Source organism: Motacilla alba, chromosome 20 (genome assembly GCF_015832195.1).
Source record: "Motacilla alba alba isolate MOTALB_02 chromosome 20, Motacilla_alba_V1.0_pri, whole genome shotgun sequence".
Taxonomy (NCBI): Eukaryota; Metazoa; Chordata; class Aves; order Passeriformes; family Motacillidae; genus Motacilla; species Motacilla alba.
In genome coordinates, this window is record NC_052035.1 from 8,590,769 (window position 1) to 8,609,217 (window position 18,449).

The 18,449-nt window shown below is 44.0% G+C and overlaps 1 protein-coding gene across 7 annotated transcripts in view; it reads right to left on the reverse strand.

Annotated features, from left to right (window-relative positions):
- ZBTB46 (zinc finger and BTB domain containing 46) overlaps window positions 1–18,449 on the reverse strand; it is a 52,718-nt gene that overhangs the window by 11,014 nt on the left and 23,255 nt on the right. For 6 of the 7 annotated variants that reach the window (XM_038158662.1, XM_038158657.1, XM_038158661.1 and 3 more), the window contains 4 exons: window positions 9,678–9,959; window positions 3,612–3,784; window positions 2,394–2,445; window positions 2,003–2,302 (listed from right to left, as the gene is read on the reverse strand). In XM_038158662.1, the coding sequence (XP_038014590.1) occupies window positions 2,003–2,302; window positions 2,394–2,445; window positions 3,612–3,784; window positions 9,678–9,959 (807 nt within the window). The remainder of the gene's footprint in view (window positions 1–2,002; window positions 2,303–2,393; window positions 2,446–3,611; window positions 3,785–9,677; window positions 9,960–18,449) is intronic. The other variant, XM_038158663.1, reaches the window with a different exon arrangement.

Below are 18,449 nucleotides of genomic sequence, written 5' to 3' on the forward strand. Positions count from 1 at the left end.
GAAATTGCTTTTGCTGGCATCTTACTTTCCCAAGTCAGACAAATCCTTCCCTGCTGCTCCCAAATTTCCAGATAAGATTCACTGGGTTACAACTTTGTTTTCTGGCTCAGCTTCCTCCTTTCTCACTCGCTGATTATTTAAGAGCAAAATAAATCATGAGGCAATTACTGTGACATCTGTCACAAGGGAAGCTGACACTAAAAGCTACACACACTCACAGCCAGCCGGGATCTCCCGTGCCAAAGATGTCAACGGGAACGAGAGCGGAAAACACGAGCCTGACTTTGCAAAAAGCCTAATATCTAAACCCAAACGATTCAAGTGAACTACAGTGATCACACAGGAACTTGTCCTCACTTCTGACTGCAGCCTGCTCAAATGAAGGGCAAGAGCTAAGCCAAGCAGGGAAACTCCAGCTTCCCAGCCCTGGCGTGGCACGAGCCGTGTCCCTGAAGCTCTGACTCCCAGCAGGAACAGGTGAGCAGAGCTCCTGCTCCTTCTCCACAAGCCCAAGGGCAGCAGGACCTGGTGGGCTCCCCTTCACCTTTCCACAGGAAAGGGCTGGGGAAGAAGCTCCTCACTAAGTCCACATTGTGCATAACTAAATATTTCTCATTTTTTGTCTCCCTGAGATGCAACAGTATAATGAGAAAAAACTTCCCTGAAGAACTCCAGAGAACATTTGTGGAATTTGTTGTTTTTTTTTTCTCCTCAGCTGTCTCTCACACTGAGGAAAGAAACCCCACATGCTGACAAGCTGTGCTGCACACAGAGCAGCTGGGAAGCACTGCTCTTAATTATGCTACTTTCATTTCACAGTTACCATAATCTGGTTTTGTATGTAAATATATAGCAATAGACACAGAAGTATTTAATTTTTTTTTAAATAAGCGAATTTCATAGAATGAAACAGGAATTACAGATTTCTACCCACCAGGAACAGCCATTACTGATTCTGTACGCACACCCCAAGTTACAATTAAATTTATGTAAAGCCTCCTTCCTCTGTTTCAACACCACCACACTCAGCCTGGCTAACTTAATTACAGTGTATAAACCAAAAGAGTCACAAAAATGTAGAGAATCCCTGCAAACCACAGCCAAACTCCAGCATGTTATTTTAAAAAAGCCCTGAAAGTACTGAAATATATTATCAGTAAAAGATGCAAGCCTTGCAACAACTTTCAAGCCCAAGTAACATACCCTACTGGACATATGAACAGGCAGTATATTTTGCTCCTTTGAAAGATATAGAAAACCACTTTACAAACAGCAACCCTGTGCTTCCACGGCTCCTAAGTTCACAGTGAAAACCCCTGGAATGCCCAAATGGTCTAACGGACAGAGCACTAGAGCAGAACTCAGAACTGAATTCTATTATTAATTCTATTGCCAGCACTTTCAACAACCTGAGGGATGTTATTTTCCTGAGGAACTGGAGGAAAATACCCCCATTTCTTTTATAAAGCACTTTGAGATCAACTGATAAAGCAGTTCAAGGTAGTGTCAGAACACAGAATGAGCACTCCAATAAAACAGCCGAAGCGCCCGTTTTATGGACCCAAGGAAGTTATCTTTGCACAAAAACTACCACAAGGCTGCAGTGACACAGCATCTGGAAGCAGCACAGCACCAACTGATCAGCTCTGGGGAGTCACTGCATGAAATTACACCTGTGGAACGTTTATTTGCAGCACGAGAACCACAGCACAATTTGCTTTTCTTAGTTCAGGGAAGCGTCTCATACACAACAACAGCAGCTACACATCCTCAGGATCCTGGCTCGGCCCTACACTGTCCAAAAGCTCCAGCCCAGCCAGGTGGGCAGAGCCCAGGTAACACATTTTCACGTGGCTACTGAGGCTCTTCTGGGTGCCGAAGCCCTTCCCACAGCAGAGACAGACAAAGGCGCGCTCGCTCGAGTGCACGGACAGAAGGTGCCGGTTTAAGTCTGTCTTGTCACGAAACAGCTTGGCACAGTTAGGACACTGCATCTTCTTACAGTGGAAGTGGATGGTCTTCTCGTGCCGATCCATGTTGGATTTCAGAGTGAAGCTGGCGGGGCACTTGGAGCACTGGAAGCGGCCGAGCTGGCCGGCAGCGAGGCCGGGCCAGGAGCAGTCGAGCACGTCGAGAGGGAGCAGCATGGAGAAGGCGTGCTCGTGGATGTGCTCCTTCAGCTCCTCTGCACGCTGGAACACCCTCCTGCAGAAGCCACAGGTCAGCCTCCTGGCCAGGGCCGAGTCCAGGAAGGTCCCGTCGGCGGCGATGTCCATGTCTTCAGACCTTGGGAAACTGGAATCTGAAACAGGACCACGGGTACACACGCACGGATCAGCCTCTGCTGGTACAAAATCACGACAGTTTAAAGGTGTATTTTTCTCTCTGCTTACCTGAGTCGGAGTTATCAAACTGCCAAAGCGCCAGCAATCCATCAAAGGCAGCCTGCAAAGGAAAAGCACAGGGAAGTTAGGGCAGGCACAGATGAGAAGCTGTCCTGCAGGCAGAGCTCTGACTCCCATCGCTGCCACTGCTGCATCCCTTCTCAAGGGACGCTCAATCGCTTGACCTGACAACTCAAAGTGCCTTTACAAACCTTTCACTGCCAGAGCAGTGAACTGGGCCTTCATCTTGCCTCCAAACACCTTATCATTTGGTGTTTTGAAGACAGTAATCAACATCCTTGTTTAAGTCATGGATAACTACTCAGTTTCCAGTCTCACTAAGCATCCGCAGCTCCCACTCAGGCCAGTGGGAAATGCTGGACTGGATATTTTTAGTTGATACAACAGAACTGGAAAATTCTCCCTTAGCCCTCCACAGGTACTTTTCCTTTCCATACAGAAGAGCCTGTAGAACTCAAACACCTTCTGCATAGCTCCCCTTCTGCAATGCCCTCTGGCACTGCTGATCCAAATTCTAAATAAAAGCTGATTTTATCTTTTTTTTCCCTTATAAATCCTTTGCGATATGGCAGCGTGTGGCAGATGGCAGCCCTGTATGAGGCAGAGGCGTGCTGCAGCCCCGGCAGGTCTGTGCAGACCAGCTCACTTTGCTCTACGGGGATGGCAAACCAAAATCTGTTTTCCACCCATTTGTTTAACAGAGTATCATTCAAAAATGTTAAAAACAAGAAATGCTGCAGAAAGCTATGGATTTCAGGTCAAACTTTTGACTTCTGTAATAGAGAGAGCCAGCCCACTTCTGTCTGAATTTAGACAGTGACAAGAAACCCAAATGCCCAACACCAGAAGTGAGCAATGGGTAGCTGAGGTCTCATGCCATTATTACATGCTAGTGTGCAGTCTTGTGCAAACAAAGGGATTCACAATAAAAAGGGCATTAATATTTAAAAAAAACCCGAGGTTTTTGAACAGAAGTTCTGTTGAGGTAAGACAGAAAGACTAAAACTGGGACAGCACCAGTCCTGTCCCTCAAGAAACTTCTAGTTTTAAAAAAAACTTTTTTTTTTTTTTTTTTTAAAGCCCACAGATTAAAGTATAAGGTATTAGATCTTTCAAAATACTCCTTACTGGGGAAGATTTGATCAAACAGACACCTTTGCATTTAAAATTCTTTGTATTTCCCCCTTTCCCCCCCCTCAATCTTACCTGGGTTGAGGAAGGCACCTCTCCTTTTATCCCAGTTTCTGGTGACATTTCACCAGAAGAGCAGATCCTGGTGGGGCTCTGAGTGGCAAGGTGTGCTGAAGGCAGCGGGGGAGATGGTGCTTCCACTTTGCCATCACTTTCACCCCTTGAAGGATTCGAGCTGGTGCCAGGCCCTGGGGAACACAGGAAACGAATCTCACCCACGTGAACGAGCACCAGCTGGTGGCTTTAAAAACGGCCTCGCAAAGGCAGCGCCCCAGCACTCGCAGCTCATCTTCTGTCAGTGGGAGGGAATGCAGCAGCACAGGGATGCCAGGCTTTTGGTCTTTCTGGTTGGTGGGTTGGTTTTTTGTTTTTTATTTTAAAACCAGCCTCCCCACCCAAATGTCTGTGTGTACTGGAGTGACGTCGCAGGGCTCGGTCACTACAGAGTCCGTCGGGAGAAAGAATCACAGTGCAGCACAAATATCCACATTTCTCTTGGAGAAGCATCATTCTGAACACATACACTTCCACCTTCAATGAAACTTCAAATTTCATTCCACTAACTTTCTCGAAAGTTTATGTCAGAGGTTCAGATCTCAAGATCTGCCTGTGGTGGTTTATTTAATATCGGACTGTCAGTGCTTGATCTCAAAGTGCTTTACAAAAGATGGAAAAAAGGATTCCTGTCACTTTCTATTTAGCAGGGATGGAGGTTCAAATATTTGTACAAAACTGTTCGATTATACCTGACAGTCATTACAGTCTAAAAATCTCCCATAATTCAAAAGGAAAACATGCTGTGTCCAGCCCTCGCCCACGCTGTAGCAACAGCCAAATGGAAAACAATATTCCAGAAACTGCCCTGAGCATCAATGACAAAGCTAAATACAAATAAAGACTGTGTCATCAATATCACTGTACATTATAAATTATTGTACAAACTTTAGCACATGCCTTGACTAATATTGGAATGACATACTGAGCAGGTTGTTCTTTTTGAAATGCAAGGTGGCAAAACCAGAAGCAAATATGGCATAAAATAAACAAATTCATATTTAAAGCACTCTATGCCCTAAGGGCTTTTTCATTTCCAGCAAAAAAGAGTCTGATGGAAACCTTCAGGGATATAAAAACCCCACTTTTTAATGCAGCTACAAATAACAAGTCACAGTTTACACTGGGTCCGAATACAATGCGCTGTGATCTGGGTGACAACAAAGCACTCGAGTGAAACCACACCAAGGTTTCAAAATGTGAACAATCCCAAACATGACTTTTTTTATCAGCTAGCAAAGGAAATTCTGCTCTTGTGCCACAAGCTGGATGTTTGATTTGCTTTCCTCTGCTTTGATGGCAGATCAATATCTCTCCCAACTGAGTTAGCACCGTTCAGCTGGGATAACAATGCTCCAAGGCTTCCTTCAGGTGCTGCTCGTCTGCTGCTGCTGTCATTTTAATGTAGGACAACAAAATGCCAGAAACTCAAGATACGAAAAAAAATCAGAGGAAAAAAGGAATTCATCAGTATTTCCTGTTAGAAACTTTTACCAGGAATCCAGCTCTACAGGTCCACAGCAGAATTCCTGCCTAGACAGAAACACACAGGTTCTTTTTTTTCAGCCCTGAACATCCCAAACCGATTCAAACTGCCCCAAAGGCATCTCTGGGTTACAATTCTTTGAACTAATGGTATTTTAGCACACAGTAAAGATAAACCAGTGGGGCCTGGCTTGATGAATTCTTTATTAGCATCTTCCCAGAGTTTCACATGTTCCAAAAAAAACCTCTGCACTTCAAGCAAAAACTAAGGCAAATGAACAAGCAATGAAATAAAGCACTGAGAAGCAATAAACTATCATCCAAGGTACACAAACACACAAAGATGTACAACACAACAAAGGTGAGTTTTCAAACAATAATCAGTATTTATTTGGTTTCAACAACTGCAAGTAACACAAGAAGAGAGAAACCCACATCAATGACCCACATTTTGTACACAAGAACACAGATTTATGTCCGTTCTGACTTGTACTGTGAGAAACATTTTCCCTCCTAAACTTGTACTAGAATGAATTTTAAGCAAAATTATTTTAACTTCTAAATCAGGAATCAAAACCACTTTCCTTCAGTCAGCTCTGCACACAGAAAATGAAGCAGGGGTTTAGCAATATTTGTGTGAATACAGAATTCTTGTGACAGCTGGACAGTAAACTATTGTGGAAAAGAGAAAGGCAAAGTTATTATATCTCATTTAGAATTGCATCCATTCTCCCCTAAATCTTCTTTTACCATGTATGAAAATTCCACACCAAACTGAATACCTTTAACTTTTTCCTGGGAAAGTTGACCACTGTGCAAAATGTATTTCTTAACATTCAGTGCGAGGATAAATTATTGGCTCCAATGAACCACTAACTAAAAATAACCTATTAGCTGGTTTGCCCAAAAGAAAAGGGCTCTGTGTACCACGTAATCACTTGGACTGGAAGCTTCATAGGAATTGCTTCTATAAACAGTTTCAGATGCCACAGGGTAAACAGGAAAAGCCAAACTTAGACATATAAAAAAGCCTTCAAATGTGCTATTCTGAAATGTGGAAGTCACCCTTTAAGGGAGTCGTCCCCCCACAACGATCTGAAAGTTTTCTTTTTTTTTTTTTTAATGAGAAAACAAGGATGCAAACTAACCACCTCATTTTCTGATGAAAATTAAAATTCTCTTTCTCTTGATTATACTTGGCAAAACCATCTCAAAACATTCGACTGAAGCCTTTGAGACTTCTGGCCGTGTGATGTAACCATGCGGAACAATGCTACCAAAGTTCAGGCTCATAAATGAAATAAGACACGTTATTAAACCAAGGAGCTCTGCAGAGCAGCTCTGCTGGAGTGGAAATCACAGCACAACCACCTGCTTTTGGAGACAAACCAGGAAAACATGGCAAGACCAGGAAAACTCTCACAGTGTCTTATCTGAAAGGCACCCCCAGCAACAACCCAGGCAGGTTCAGTAACCAGCAGTTCCCCAGACGGCCTCGGTGTTACCCATGAGTAACTCACACATTTTTTTCTGCAAAATCTGAGTGTTCCAGGTTTCTGAGCAGCATATGAACAACGTCAATCTTGATCACACATCATGAGCATCAAACTCTCAGAGCCCTTCAGCTGCAGGTTATCTGGCAACTGTGCTACCCAAATGGCAAGGTATTTAAATTTTTCTTTTTGATTTTAAATGAGTTTGAACTGGTTAACTTCAGAAATTCACCATAGTGATACAACACCCACACACACACATTCCGGGCTTCATTTTCCACCAGCAGAATGTCAAGTTCATACCTCATATGATCATATAATGAATTAGTTAAAAAGAACACGTGGTAAAATGAAAACCTTGGGATATCCTCTAATTTCTAAAACAGGAAGAATTATGTGGAAGAGCAAGTGAAAACTTTTAATACGTGCAGTAACTTGGAGAATAGTATCCCCTTTAGAAATGGTTCATCCAAATTTTAAACATGTTTAACACCCTCTTCGCATCTGTCCACCTCCATTAAGTCTTTTATCCTTCAGGAAAAAAAAAATCAAAACAAAACCTGAATACTGCTCCTTCAGGCAGTTATGTACTGCAGTGCTTTCTCAGAGAAGATAATCCAGTGATAGCAGCCAAGATTAAAAAACACTTCACTTCTTTACAGTCAGAGAGACTGATCACTTATAATCCCTGAAATTAGTGCATTTCTTTCAAACCAAGACAGACGAAAACTGCTGGGTTTGGTTGTCTTGTTAAATTCAAGCTTTTCCACTGTGCTCCTACCTACTCCCTCTTCCTTTTTTTTTTTTAATATAACCCAGGACTTTAAATGACTCAACATCCTCAAATTGTTTTTGAAGAAAAATGTCAAAAACACCTACAAAGCCAGCACCAACCTAGACTGTGCTTTTACATCTCCACAATCTTCCTACCACTTGCTTCACTGTCATTTTATACACTGAAAATCCTCATCAAATTTGATGTTCTGTTGTATTCAGTAATGACCACTTAAAAGAGAATCTTCTATCACAAGATCTTTTTTAAGTGATTAAAATAAATTGCTACCTGTGAATCTGAATAAGATGAAAGAAAAATATGTCTCTTAGCTCCTGGCTTCTATAAAAATCCCCTTACCAGGCCACAGCCACATCCCTGACTGCTGTGAGAGCTACAGACCAAGCAGGAAGTGTTCCTTTTGACTTGGGCATTTCACTTGGCTTCCATAAAGATGACATTAATTGAAGCTCAGCTGAATGAAATTCAAGTAATAGCGAGAAGACTGAAAAATAAGGACCTTAAATACAGGCTGGACAGGACCTGTGGGCCATGGCACCCCTCAGTGAGATATCAGCTACCTACTTTTCTAAATGTATCAAGCTTTATTTTAAACCCAGCTGTCTCCTGCCTGCTCCATGCCCACCCCCAAGCTCTGCTTCTCAGGTGGTTGGGCAATCTCTAATTTTTAACCTGGATTTATGACCGCTTCATACACATTTACCTTTACGTCAAGCGGTGCTTCAGTTCTTAAGTACAACCTAAAATCCTCCAACAAGGAGAAAGATGATGGATAGAGGGCAGCCCCGTCATTATTCCAATTTATCAAGACAGAAGATGAAATTGCTGATTTCACCTGTCAGGAGCCACAGACCCGAAGCCGTGGTGCATCCGTCACCCGCGGTCACGCAGCCACCCAGGCTCCCACCCCTCCCTGTGCCAGCTCAGGGCACCCTGCCTCTGAACTGAGCCACATCTGTGCTGCTCCACTGCAACTGAGGGATTTTCAACCCCGGAGCTCAATCTGAACCGTCTAAATCTGATTTAACTGGAGATCCTTCGGGAAGTGGATTACTGTGAAAGAAACCAGAACACTGCACCAGCCATTCCTCACAAATATTTAAGCTACAGAATAAGGTACAGAAACTTCAAGGGGTTTGGATTTTTTTTTTAAAAACAATCCCATTGTTCAGACACGAGAAGTGAAAAGAGACACTAAGTCTGACACTGCATTGTGCAATTATTTCCCTTTGTCACACAACTCCAGGGATCTGTTGGCACTTGGATGGGGCTTGGAGCACCCTGGCCAAGTGGAAAGTGTCCCTGCCCATGGCAAGGGGCTGGAAAAAGGTGATCTTCAAAGTCCCTTCCAACCCAAAGCATTCTGCAGTTCTGTGATTCATTCTCTAATTCTATGACCACTAAAGTTACCTATCTTTTCCCACTGAGGAAATCAAAAGAAAATAGAATAATAGATATCTACGTGAACTTTTCATTCTATTTCCATAGTCAGTTTTCTCAGCATAAAGATAAACCTTTTCTTCTGGAAATGAACATGTAGTACTCACTAAACTGTTGCTTGCTCTATTCTATTTCACAAATGGTGTATCTTCTCAGAGTATTATGAAAATAAAATAATATTTTTTTCTTTATGCACGAGAGAATCATGCTGTGAAGAAAACACAAAAATATGCTGAAAAATCAGCTGTCCACACCTAATGGTTCACATCAGCTGTCTCCAACAGATCACCAGTAGAAAAACATCCATTTCCAGGTGCAAGCATAACAAAATCAATAGCTGCTCACTACTTACAGGTCTAAAATTAAACTGCAAGAAGTAAAGATCATGCAATCTACAACATCCCAATTATTCCCACAGACACAGGAGCAACCTTCAAGCTCTTCAACATCAATCAAGTTTAGATTCAAAACCTTTCCCATAGTGACTCAAATACTTTGTATTTCGTTTGTAAGTACCATTTCTTTTGTAAGTACCATTGTGCAAAGGATTGAAACAGAAATTTGAGGGCAAGCACTACAGGCTGAATATTTTCTTCTATGGCTTCAGCAGTTAACAACAAAGTTGGATCAATACCAGACTAAAGTTTCCATATTTTATGGGAAGTGGGATTAAGCAGGACTTAAACCTGGATACAAACACACCAGCAGCAACAAACGAGGCGGCGACCTGTATTTTCTCCTCACTAAAGATTTCCCTTAAAGCAACACTAAAAAATAATAAAAAAATTAGAAAAAAATAGAAGAAGGCCAACTTACGGGAGAGCGAGTGCGTGCCTTTGGGGAGGTACTCGAAGAGCAGCGAGCTGTCCTCGCTCAGCATGTCGGCTTTCAGCGACAGCAAGCTGTTCTTGCTCATCAGAGCGGCGCGCAGGTTGGCCACCGTGGCTGCCTGGAGCGCGTCCTCCTTCTCCGGGGTCAGGGGCTGCTGGATGTAGCTGGACTCCCCTCCCAGCAGCGCTTCCTCCACGTTGCCGTAGGGCTCCGGCCGCTCCACCCGGCTGTCCGAGCTGCTGGGCTCCGTGCCGGCCGCATCAGCGCCTGCAGCGGGGAGAGGCTGTCAGGGACACGGGAGAACCGCGGGAGCGGGACCGGCCCCGCTGGGATCCGCGACACAGAGCAGGAGCGCAGCAACGCTCGTGGGGCTTTGCTTTGTACGTGGGAGTGCTGCTGTCACCCCCTTCTCCTGCCCTCACCCCCCTTTTCCTGCCCTCACCCCCCTTTCTCCTGCCTTCACCCCCTTTTTCCTGCCCTCACTCCCTTTTTTCCTGCCCTCATCCCCCCTTTTCCTGCTTTCACCTCCTTTTTCCTGCCCTCACCCCCCTTTCTCCTGCCCTCATCCCCCTTTTCCTGCTCTCACCCCCCCTTTCCTGCCCTCACCCCCTTTTTCCTGCCCTCATCCCCCTTTTTCCTGCTCTCACCCCTGTTTTCCTGCCCTCATCCCCCTTTTCCTGCTCTCACCCCTGTTTTCCTGCCCTCATCCCCCTTTTCCTGCTCTCACCCCTGTTTTCCTGCCCTCACCCCCTTTTTTCCTGCTCTCATCCCCCCTTTTCCTGCCCTCATCCCCCTTTTCCTGCTCTCACCCCCCCTTTCCTGCCCTCATCCCCCTTTTCGTGCCCTCATCCCCCTTTTCCTGCCCTCACCCCTGTTTTCCTGCCCTCATCCCCCTTTTCCTGCTCTCACCCCTGTTTTCCTGCCCTCATTCCCCCTTTTCCTGCTCTCACCCCTGTTTTCCTGCCCTCACCCCCTTTTCCTGCTCTCAGCCCCTTTTCCTGCCCTCAGCCCCCCTTTTCCTGCCCTCATTCCCCCTTTTCCTGCTCTCAACCCCCTTTCTCCTGCCCTCACCTCCCCTTTTCCTGCCCCACAGCTGGGGGTTCTGTTTTTCCAGCCCCTTCTCTCCTGCCCCACCACCTGGGCTTCAGTTCGGTACCACACACTATGAAGGCAGGGCAGAGGATGTGTACTTTACCCACAGCCTTTATTTATCTTAAACTTTTTTTTTTTTAATCTTAAACTAAGATTTCAGGATAGTTTGCTAGTACTGAAATTACATTCAAACGTTTAAGTTGTGTTTTCTCCCTAATCTTACAACTCCAGTCAGCCCAAATTTTCACTCTTTGTTTCTTCCCCATGATGAAGGTTTTGAGAAACCCAGTAATAAACAGCCTCTAATAATGGGGTGCTGAGGATAAATCCCTTGGGGTCACTTCTCTGAAAAATACACAGCAACCACTGGTTCCCAGCATAGACCACAGGGAGGGTTTTATACAGAAATGTTACAGTTAAAAAACCCCAAGCTGATCAGCCACTTTACAACATGTAACTATAAAGAAACTGTATAAAAATATAACGCATTAGTAACAAATATATCAATTACTGAACTCAAACAAAACCAAAAAAGCTACGATAAAGTAAACTCCTTCCTGCAAAAACACAGTTTATTTTTGGGGAGGTCTAATTGAAGATACTCTTTTGTTTGAACTTTTCTCTTATCAGCTTAAATAATTTATGTATTTTTGTGTAAAGGAAAATTACTCTCAGACTCCTCTCTATTCTTCACATGAAACAACAAAAATTACACACAAAAAGGGCTGTTAGCCCATTTAAAAGTGCATAAAACAAATTGCAATTACCTACTCCACAATCTGCAGCAGCAAACACAGCTGACACACTCAAAGCCCAGCTGAGCACCTGGCAAACGGAGCTGGAGCTTCCCAACAAACTTATGCCTTTGTGGCATTTCTCCTTTCAGGGAGAGGGGAAAACATCCATATCCAAAGAGAAGGCACAGATAGTGAGCTATCAGATGGAGAAAGAAGCTGTTTTGCAGATCCTGAATATTTTATTGCCTCCTGGTTTAAAACAGATTTTAATCTATTTAATGCAAGAGGGAACTATTAGAGCTCAAACCAGTGGTAGGACACTTACAAAAGGAATACCTGCTGCTTCCATAAATTCACTTTGCACTCTTCAGGGCAAGGAATTCAGGTGATGTCCACACACAGCACTGCAATAAACTCACTCAGGAGAAGGGAGGAGGCAGAGTGGGACAAACCAGCCCTTGGTTTCCACAACTTCAAACCAGGGCAAGGCATTAATCTGCAGAGCCTTATTAAAAAATGCTAATGAGGACACTGGTACCATGCCCACCTCCTGTAACCTGGAAAACAGCTGAAGGAAGATCATTATTTTTATCTCCATTTCACAGGTGGTGGCTGCCAGAGAAAGACGTGGGGACTCGCTCAAGGTGCCCAGCCTGTGGAGCCAGGAGCAGCCAGCAAATTTCCAAGTCCCAGCTCAGGGCATATCAGATTCCAGAACATGTTCAGATTGGTTTTACTAAGCTGCACTGTTCTGCCAGTACACCCTACTGCTAAAGTTGCTCCTTTAAAAAACAAACGGCCTCAAAGCAAACAATAAGGAAAAAGCAATCATAGGGAGAGTGCTCCCACACCCCGGAGAGGCAGGGAATGCCCAAGGCTGGGGGCTACAAACACAGTAGGAAGTTCATAAATGTGAACTACCAGAGATGCTCTCTGCTTAAAACAAACCATTTTACCTCTTCCATCTGTGTTTTGCTTGTATAATTTCATATTATCAGTTTTATTAAATCTTAGCCAAGCAGAAGAATTCGAATGCTTTGAATTTTTACGTATTTTGTCATCCCTCCGTTAGTGGCTCACAGGATATCCACTTTTCTAGATGATAATGAAGCTTTTTTAAAAACAAACCAGCATGCCTACATAAAGGAAAATTACAAGACAGTAAAAACCAGCAGCTGTTACAAAAGGTGGTGAAGGAAGCAAATGAAACTTTAGCCCATTAAACTGGTAAAGTAACAGAGCTTCATCACATCAAAGCCACAATAACACCACTGTCCCACTGCCTACATGGGGAATCACAGCACATAACTCAGGCCACAAAGGGTGTTTGCCCACAAAACTGCATTCCCAAATAACCAGGCAGGCAGGGAATCACCTTGTGCTTCCTGCACTCCTTTTCAGAGCCTGCTACAGCTGCTGATTGACAGTTGCCAGAATTGGCTGCTGCCCGCTGCACATAAACACTAATTGCTAAAACACACGCAGATTAATTGTAACCACAACAAGACATTAAATGTTCCTCAAAAGCCAAGATTAGAGACAGACAGCGAAATAGATGCTTCAGAGCTTCCAGTATTTATAGCTGATGTAATCTAATCAAACACACATTATGGCAAAATAAATATCCACTTAGTCACATAAGTACTAAAATACTCTCAGCACACCAAAACCCAAAAAAATGCACCAAGTTCCTCTCCACAGCGCCTCCAAAACCACTTCTCTTTTCTCTAGAATGCAGCTCCTTTTAACAAGATTTAGCCAAAGAATTATATGAATCGAAAGCATCCGTCACTTCCCAGTAATCCAAACTGTTTACTACAGTGCCTCAGCCCCGTGTAAACCAGGCTTTAGTCAATGAGCTCCTATTCTGCAATTACTCACTGCCACGGGCCCGGAGCTCCATCCCAGCCCTCCAGAGCTCGTTTTTCACCCTGCTGGGACAGCCCTGTGACTGCAGGGCTCCACACGCAGGAAATCCCGAGCTAAACACGGGATTAATGCTGCTCGAAAACTGAGCTCATTAGTCTCTTTAGCAAATCATTATTTTGCAGTTATTCTATTACACCAGCCTACTTTCCAAAACACAGAAGCTTTAGCAAAGCTTTCTTAAATTTGTTGACTTGGGTGAATATATCATTGTTAGCTTTTATTGTCAAATAAAACACAGAGCCTGTTCTTTGACAATTTTGGTGACAGTACTTCCATACAATTCTGAAAACAACAGCAAAGTTCTTACCTACACATGAAGCATCACCTAACAGGGATACAAGACTGCAAGCACCTTCTCATAGAGGTCACCCATCCCAACTGAGCTCAAAACACACTTCATTCCCAGCCACACAGACCAGGCAGGCTTTAAGAGATCCATGAAGAGGAATAAACCTCACACCAGGACAACAGGAGCAGTAAAATATTCCCAACACACCCAGGGTGGCTACTGTGTGAGCTCTGGAAGTCCTATAAACCGAGCTCCTGTCACAAACCCAGGAATGGGAAAAGCAAGTTGCACTAGTTACAAAAAATCAAGCACTACAGACATCTGGCAGGGCTTTGGAAAGGGCTATGGCACAAATCAAAGTAAAGCAATGTACGAAAAGAATCCAAATGTTAATGTGATAATTTATTTTCAAAGATCTAGGAAGATGCTGACAGTAAAAAGCATTAAACCTTGTCCAACAACTGAATAAAACACACAAGCCATCCCAGAAACAGCAAGGAAAGGCTCCATTTTAAAGACTCCATTTACTACCTTAATTAATTACTTTAATACACAAACCATTTTTTTCTCTTGTATTTCCTCTCCCTGCTTTTGTAATTTTTCTCATTATAGCTTAAACTCAGCTGTTACCAAAATACCTCCTCAGCATCTGCTTCTTTCACACCACTTATTTCTTGTTTGTACTGAGTTTTAACCTTCTCAGTAAACCCCCAGTGGGGTTTCCCAGACTCCCAATGCTATTATTCTCTTTCATAGTTCTTTTTTTTTCTTTTTTTTTTTTTTTTTTTTTGGTTTGTTATTTTTTTCCCCTTTTCATCTTTTATTCCTGCTCTCTCATGTAGACAGTTGAACACCTAGAAATCAGGAGCTGGAGAACTAAACCCATGAGAAGGGAGAAAGGAGTGAATAAAAGCCATACAGGGTTGCATCTGCTGCTGGAAAACTCAAAGCAGAAACGAGCTTTATCCCCAAGAACTAAAGGCAACGTTTTGCAAGGCCTCTCTCTCTCAATATTGCTCTTTTCATGACAGTCTTGGGTAAGAGGGTATCAGAAATCTGTCATCTCCTCACAGCCCCGTTCAGAGGGGCAGAGCACAAAGCAGGGATGCTCCTCCCTCGGTGGCCCCAGTCTCCGGGGTTGTGTGACAGAGGTGACTCCCAGCAGTGAGGGGGAGCCAGCCACAGGCACAGGAGTCCTTCAAAGGAGGGTAACAGCACCTCACCTACCATTCACAGAGCTTTAAAGCAGCTCCTGTGCGTTTCTCCACCTGCCTGGCAAATTTCAGGAATCTTTGAGGAGCCCTCCCAAGCTGCACTGCAATGCAGGGGTGGTTCATGGGCCATCCCTCCAGCACACCTTCCTCAGCTGGAGGTCTCACCCCTCAGCACCTGGAGTAAAAACCAGGTAACAGTCCCACAGCCTCCAAAGGCAATGGCAATTCAAGCCACCTGCCACAAAAAGCTCCTGAGCCTTTTCTGTAGCTCACCCCACCTGCAGGACCCAATTTGGCAGAATGAGGTGGAAAGGTGAACTGAAGGGCAGACACCTCTGGGGACAGGAGTCCTGCTGCCAGCAGGGCAAGAACCCAGGAAAATCCAGTCTGGAGAGAGGAGCAGCTGGACCTTATCTGAAGCAGTGTCACCATCAGACAGGGGAGTGAGAAATCATCCTCACCTAGGGCAGCATCACTGCTCTGTCACCTGGAGTCATCTTCAACAACTGCAGAATAAATTAGGTTGAAAGTGACTTCAGAGCTATTTTAGAGTAAGATTCCAGTGGCTTGTACAGCCCAGTTGTGACTATCAGCAGGGAAGACAGAGTACAACTTCCCCAGGTCCTTCCTCCACGTTTTGACCACTTTGTGAAGAATCTCCTCCTTTCACCCTGTGAGAATCTCCCTTCCTGTAACTCATCCAAGACCTCTCATCCTTTCTCAACCCACATCTGAGAAGGGTCTGGCCCTGGATAATCCACTCACTTCTCGCTGTCTCAGCCTCCCCTCACACACATCATCCTGATGGCCTCAGCTGCTCTTGCTCAAGCTTGTCCAAGTCTTTCTTGGCCTGGAGATCCCCAGAGTGGATCCTGTACTCCAAATGCTGTTCCTAAGGCAGGCAGCCAGCCTTCCCTGGCTGGGAGGGCACACAGGCTCCTCTTCAGCTCCTTACTCACCAGGAGACATTTTCTGCAAAGCTGCTTTTCTCTCCTTGGCTGCCAACCCAGACTGCAGCACGGGGTTATCCTGTGCCACATGCAGGACTTCACACTTGGTGGAATTCCTGCTGCGCCTGGCACCGCTGCCTTCCAGCCAATCATCCCTCCCAGCCTGGTGCCATCCAACATCCCACCACACGAGCTCTTAATGAACAAAGTCAACAGCATCAGGCCTGGAAGCAGCCTGTGATGGATGTGGGCATTACACTTCCTGGGGCAGATGTTTTGGATCTCCTGCACACAGCTGGATAATTTTTAGTGTGATGGAAAAGAATATTTTTTTTTTCTGTTTACAAGCAGAAAGGGAAGAGGTCCCAGCATCAGCAACTTCTCCCATGCCAAATTCCTGCACCCTCCCCTGCTACTGCCTCAGTGGCACCAAGACCACACGTATAGCTGTGACTGAACTTGAGACAGGAACTGATATGTTAAAAATAAATTGATTTATTAAAAAAAAAAGTTATATTTAAATGCAGATCAGTTCCCCTATCTGTTCTCTACATGGTCACACAGAGATTTTCACAGGAACAACTGCAGGAGAGCGTGGGGGTGCAATTCAGTACCAAAGGAATGTGGAAGCCACTTAAACTCAGCTTTTGTTTCAGGTACACTGACAAAATGTGACCCAAAAAAACTTAGGTGAAATAAAAGACTTAATTTTCTGAGGTTCTTCAACCTATCTGGGTCAAGTATCTGCCTGACAGTTGATTTTATCTAGAATTCCAGGGATGATGTTTCTTGTGTAAGTTTAGGAAGGTTTGGCTTGATCTCCTTCTGTACAAAAGGCAATTAATTTTTAAACTCTTAGGGAAAAAAGAAAAAAAGAAAAAAATAGCTTTCATTTCATAGTGTGGTTTTTGATTGGGAATTAAAAAAAAAAAAAAACAGCACACAGGCTGGCAGAAAAATGACAATCTTCTACCAGCTGCTAAAAATATCCTTGAAGTTTGTATTTCAGTTCCCTCCTCCTTTCTAACAGAAATCTTCCAAAAGTGTTTCACAACTCACTATTTGTTAAGCAAACCCAGCATTCTCACCCACTGCAATATTTACATGGGGAAGTGATGCCATGAGCTATATTGGGCTTGATTTGCACTATTTTACAACCATAACAGCAGACATGTGGATGCAATAAATGTGCACAGCATTCAGAATCAGCTCCAATTTCCTCGAGCAGGAAACAATCAAGCAAACATAGATATTTAACCACAACTCATACGATCATTAAAAACTCTCTTTATGTTGAAGGCTGGAAGATATCTTAAGTGAATCCTTATGGAATCAAAAACTCGGTCTCCTTCAGGCTGTGCTTTCCCAACCCTCTTCTTTCAGGTTTGAGCCCTACTACAGCTTCTCCACCACAACCAAAGCAGGGTGACCTGGGACTGCCGGGATTTGAGTTCTGAAAAACACTGTACTGCAGCAAAGTGCCAATTTCCAATGCTGCTCCTGTTTCTGGAAGGCTCAGGAGGAGCCCATGCCAGCTGAGGCTTCAATATCATTTTCCAGCCTACAGCCATAGGATGTTCACTCTCTGTGTTTTACCAACAGAAACCTTCTCCTCACCAGCTCTAGAACACTACTGCTAAAATAAACCAGCCTTGTTCTACACAAATATGACCTGGTTTTATGTTGCTATTCCTGCAGCATGTTCCAAGCACAAGTGTATCCCCATCTTTGTCCTCCTCAAAACAGTAATCAGTGTAAATAACTGGAAAATTCCCTCTACTCCTCCAGGTACCTGGAAAAAAAAAATCAATTTTCACCTCTTTCCCGTAATATTTGTTTTTCTACCATTGAATCAAGTTCTGCAGACACCTTCCTGTGGTCAGCAAAAGGAGCTCCTGGCCCAAACCCTGCTGCTTGTTGCTGCTCCCCCACCTCCTGTCAGTGACCTCAACTCAACTGTTCTTGGGCTACAGAGCAAACTGGCCAACTGCTGATCTTCCTAAAAAAGACAGAACAGAACAAATCCAAAAAAGAGAGAAATGGTTCAACTGGGTGAGTTAATTGTTTTAGAAACTATTCTGAAGTGGGATGCTACAGTATCCTTGCAGGAGCAGGAATGACTGGGCAGTGCAGAAATGCCTTAAGCCACTCTTGTTTCTCCAAGATATGCAGAGAGTTGTAACTTCAGACTATCACTTTAACAGTACTGCAAGCTTAACCTCCTTTTCCAAGTCTCTTAATTCAGGCAATAAAAGGAGTGACACTATTCCCTGCTGCTCCTCAGGACAGAGGCAGACACAAACACGAAGGGACAGAAATAAAACATTCAAGTACCACATTAAATATGAATATTAGCACTCGTGATATGACAGAATGCTGAGTTATAAACTCTGAAAACCCTCAGAACAAATATTTACCTTTTGAAAAACAAGCGCCTCGGAAAAAAAAAGAAAAAAAGATAATAAAAAATTAATCAGAGACCAGTACAGAAAAGCTTGGGTTTGATTCCCAGGCACTGCATCTTAAGAATTAATTCCTACTACATT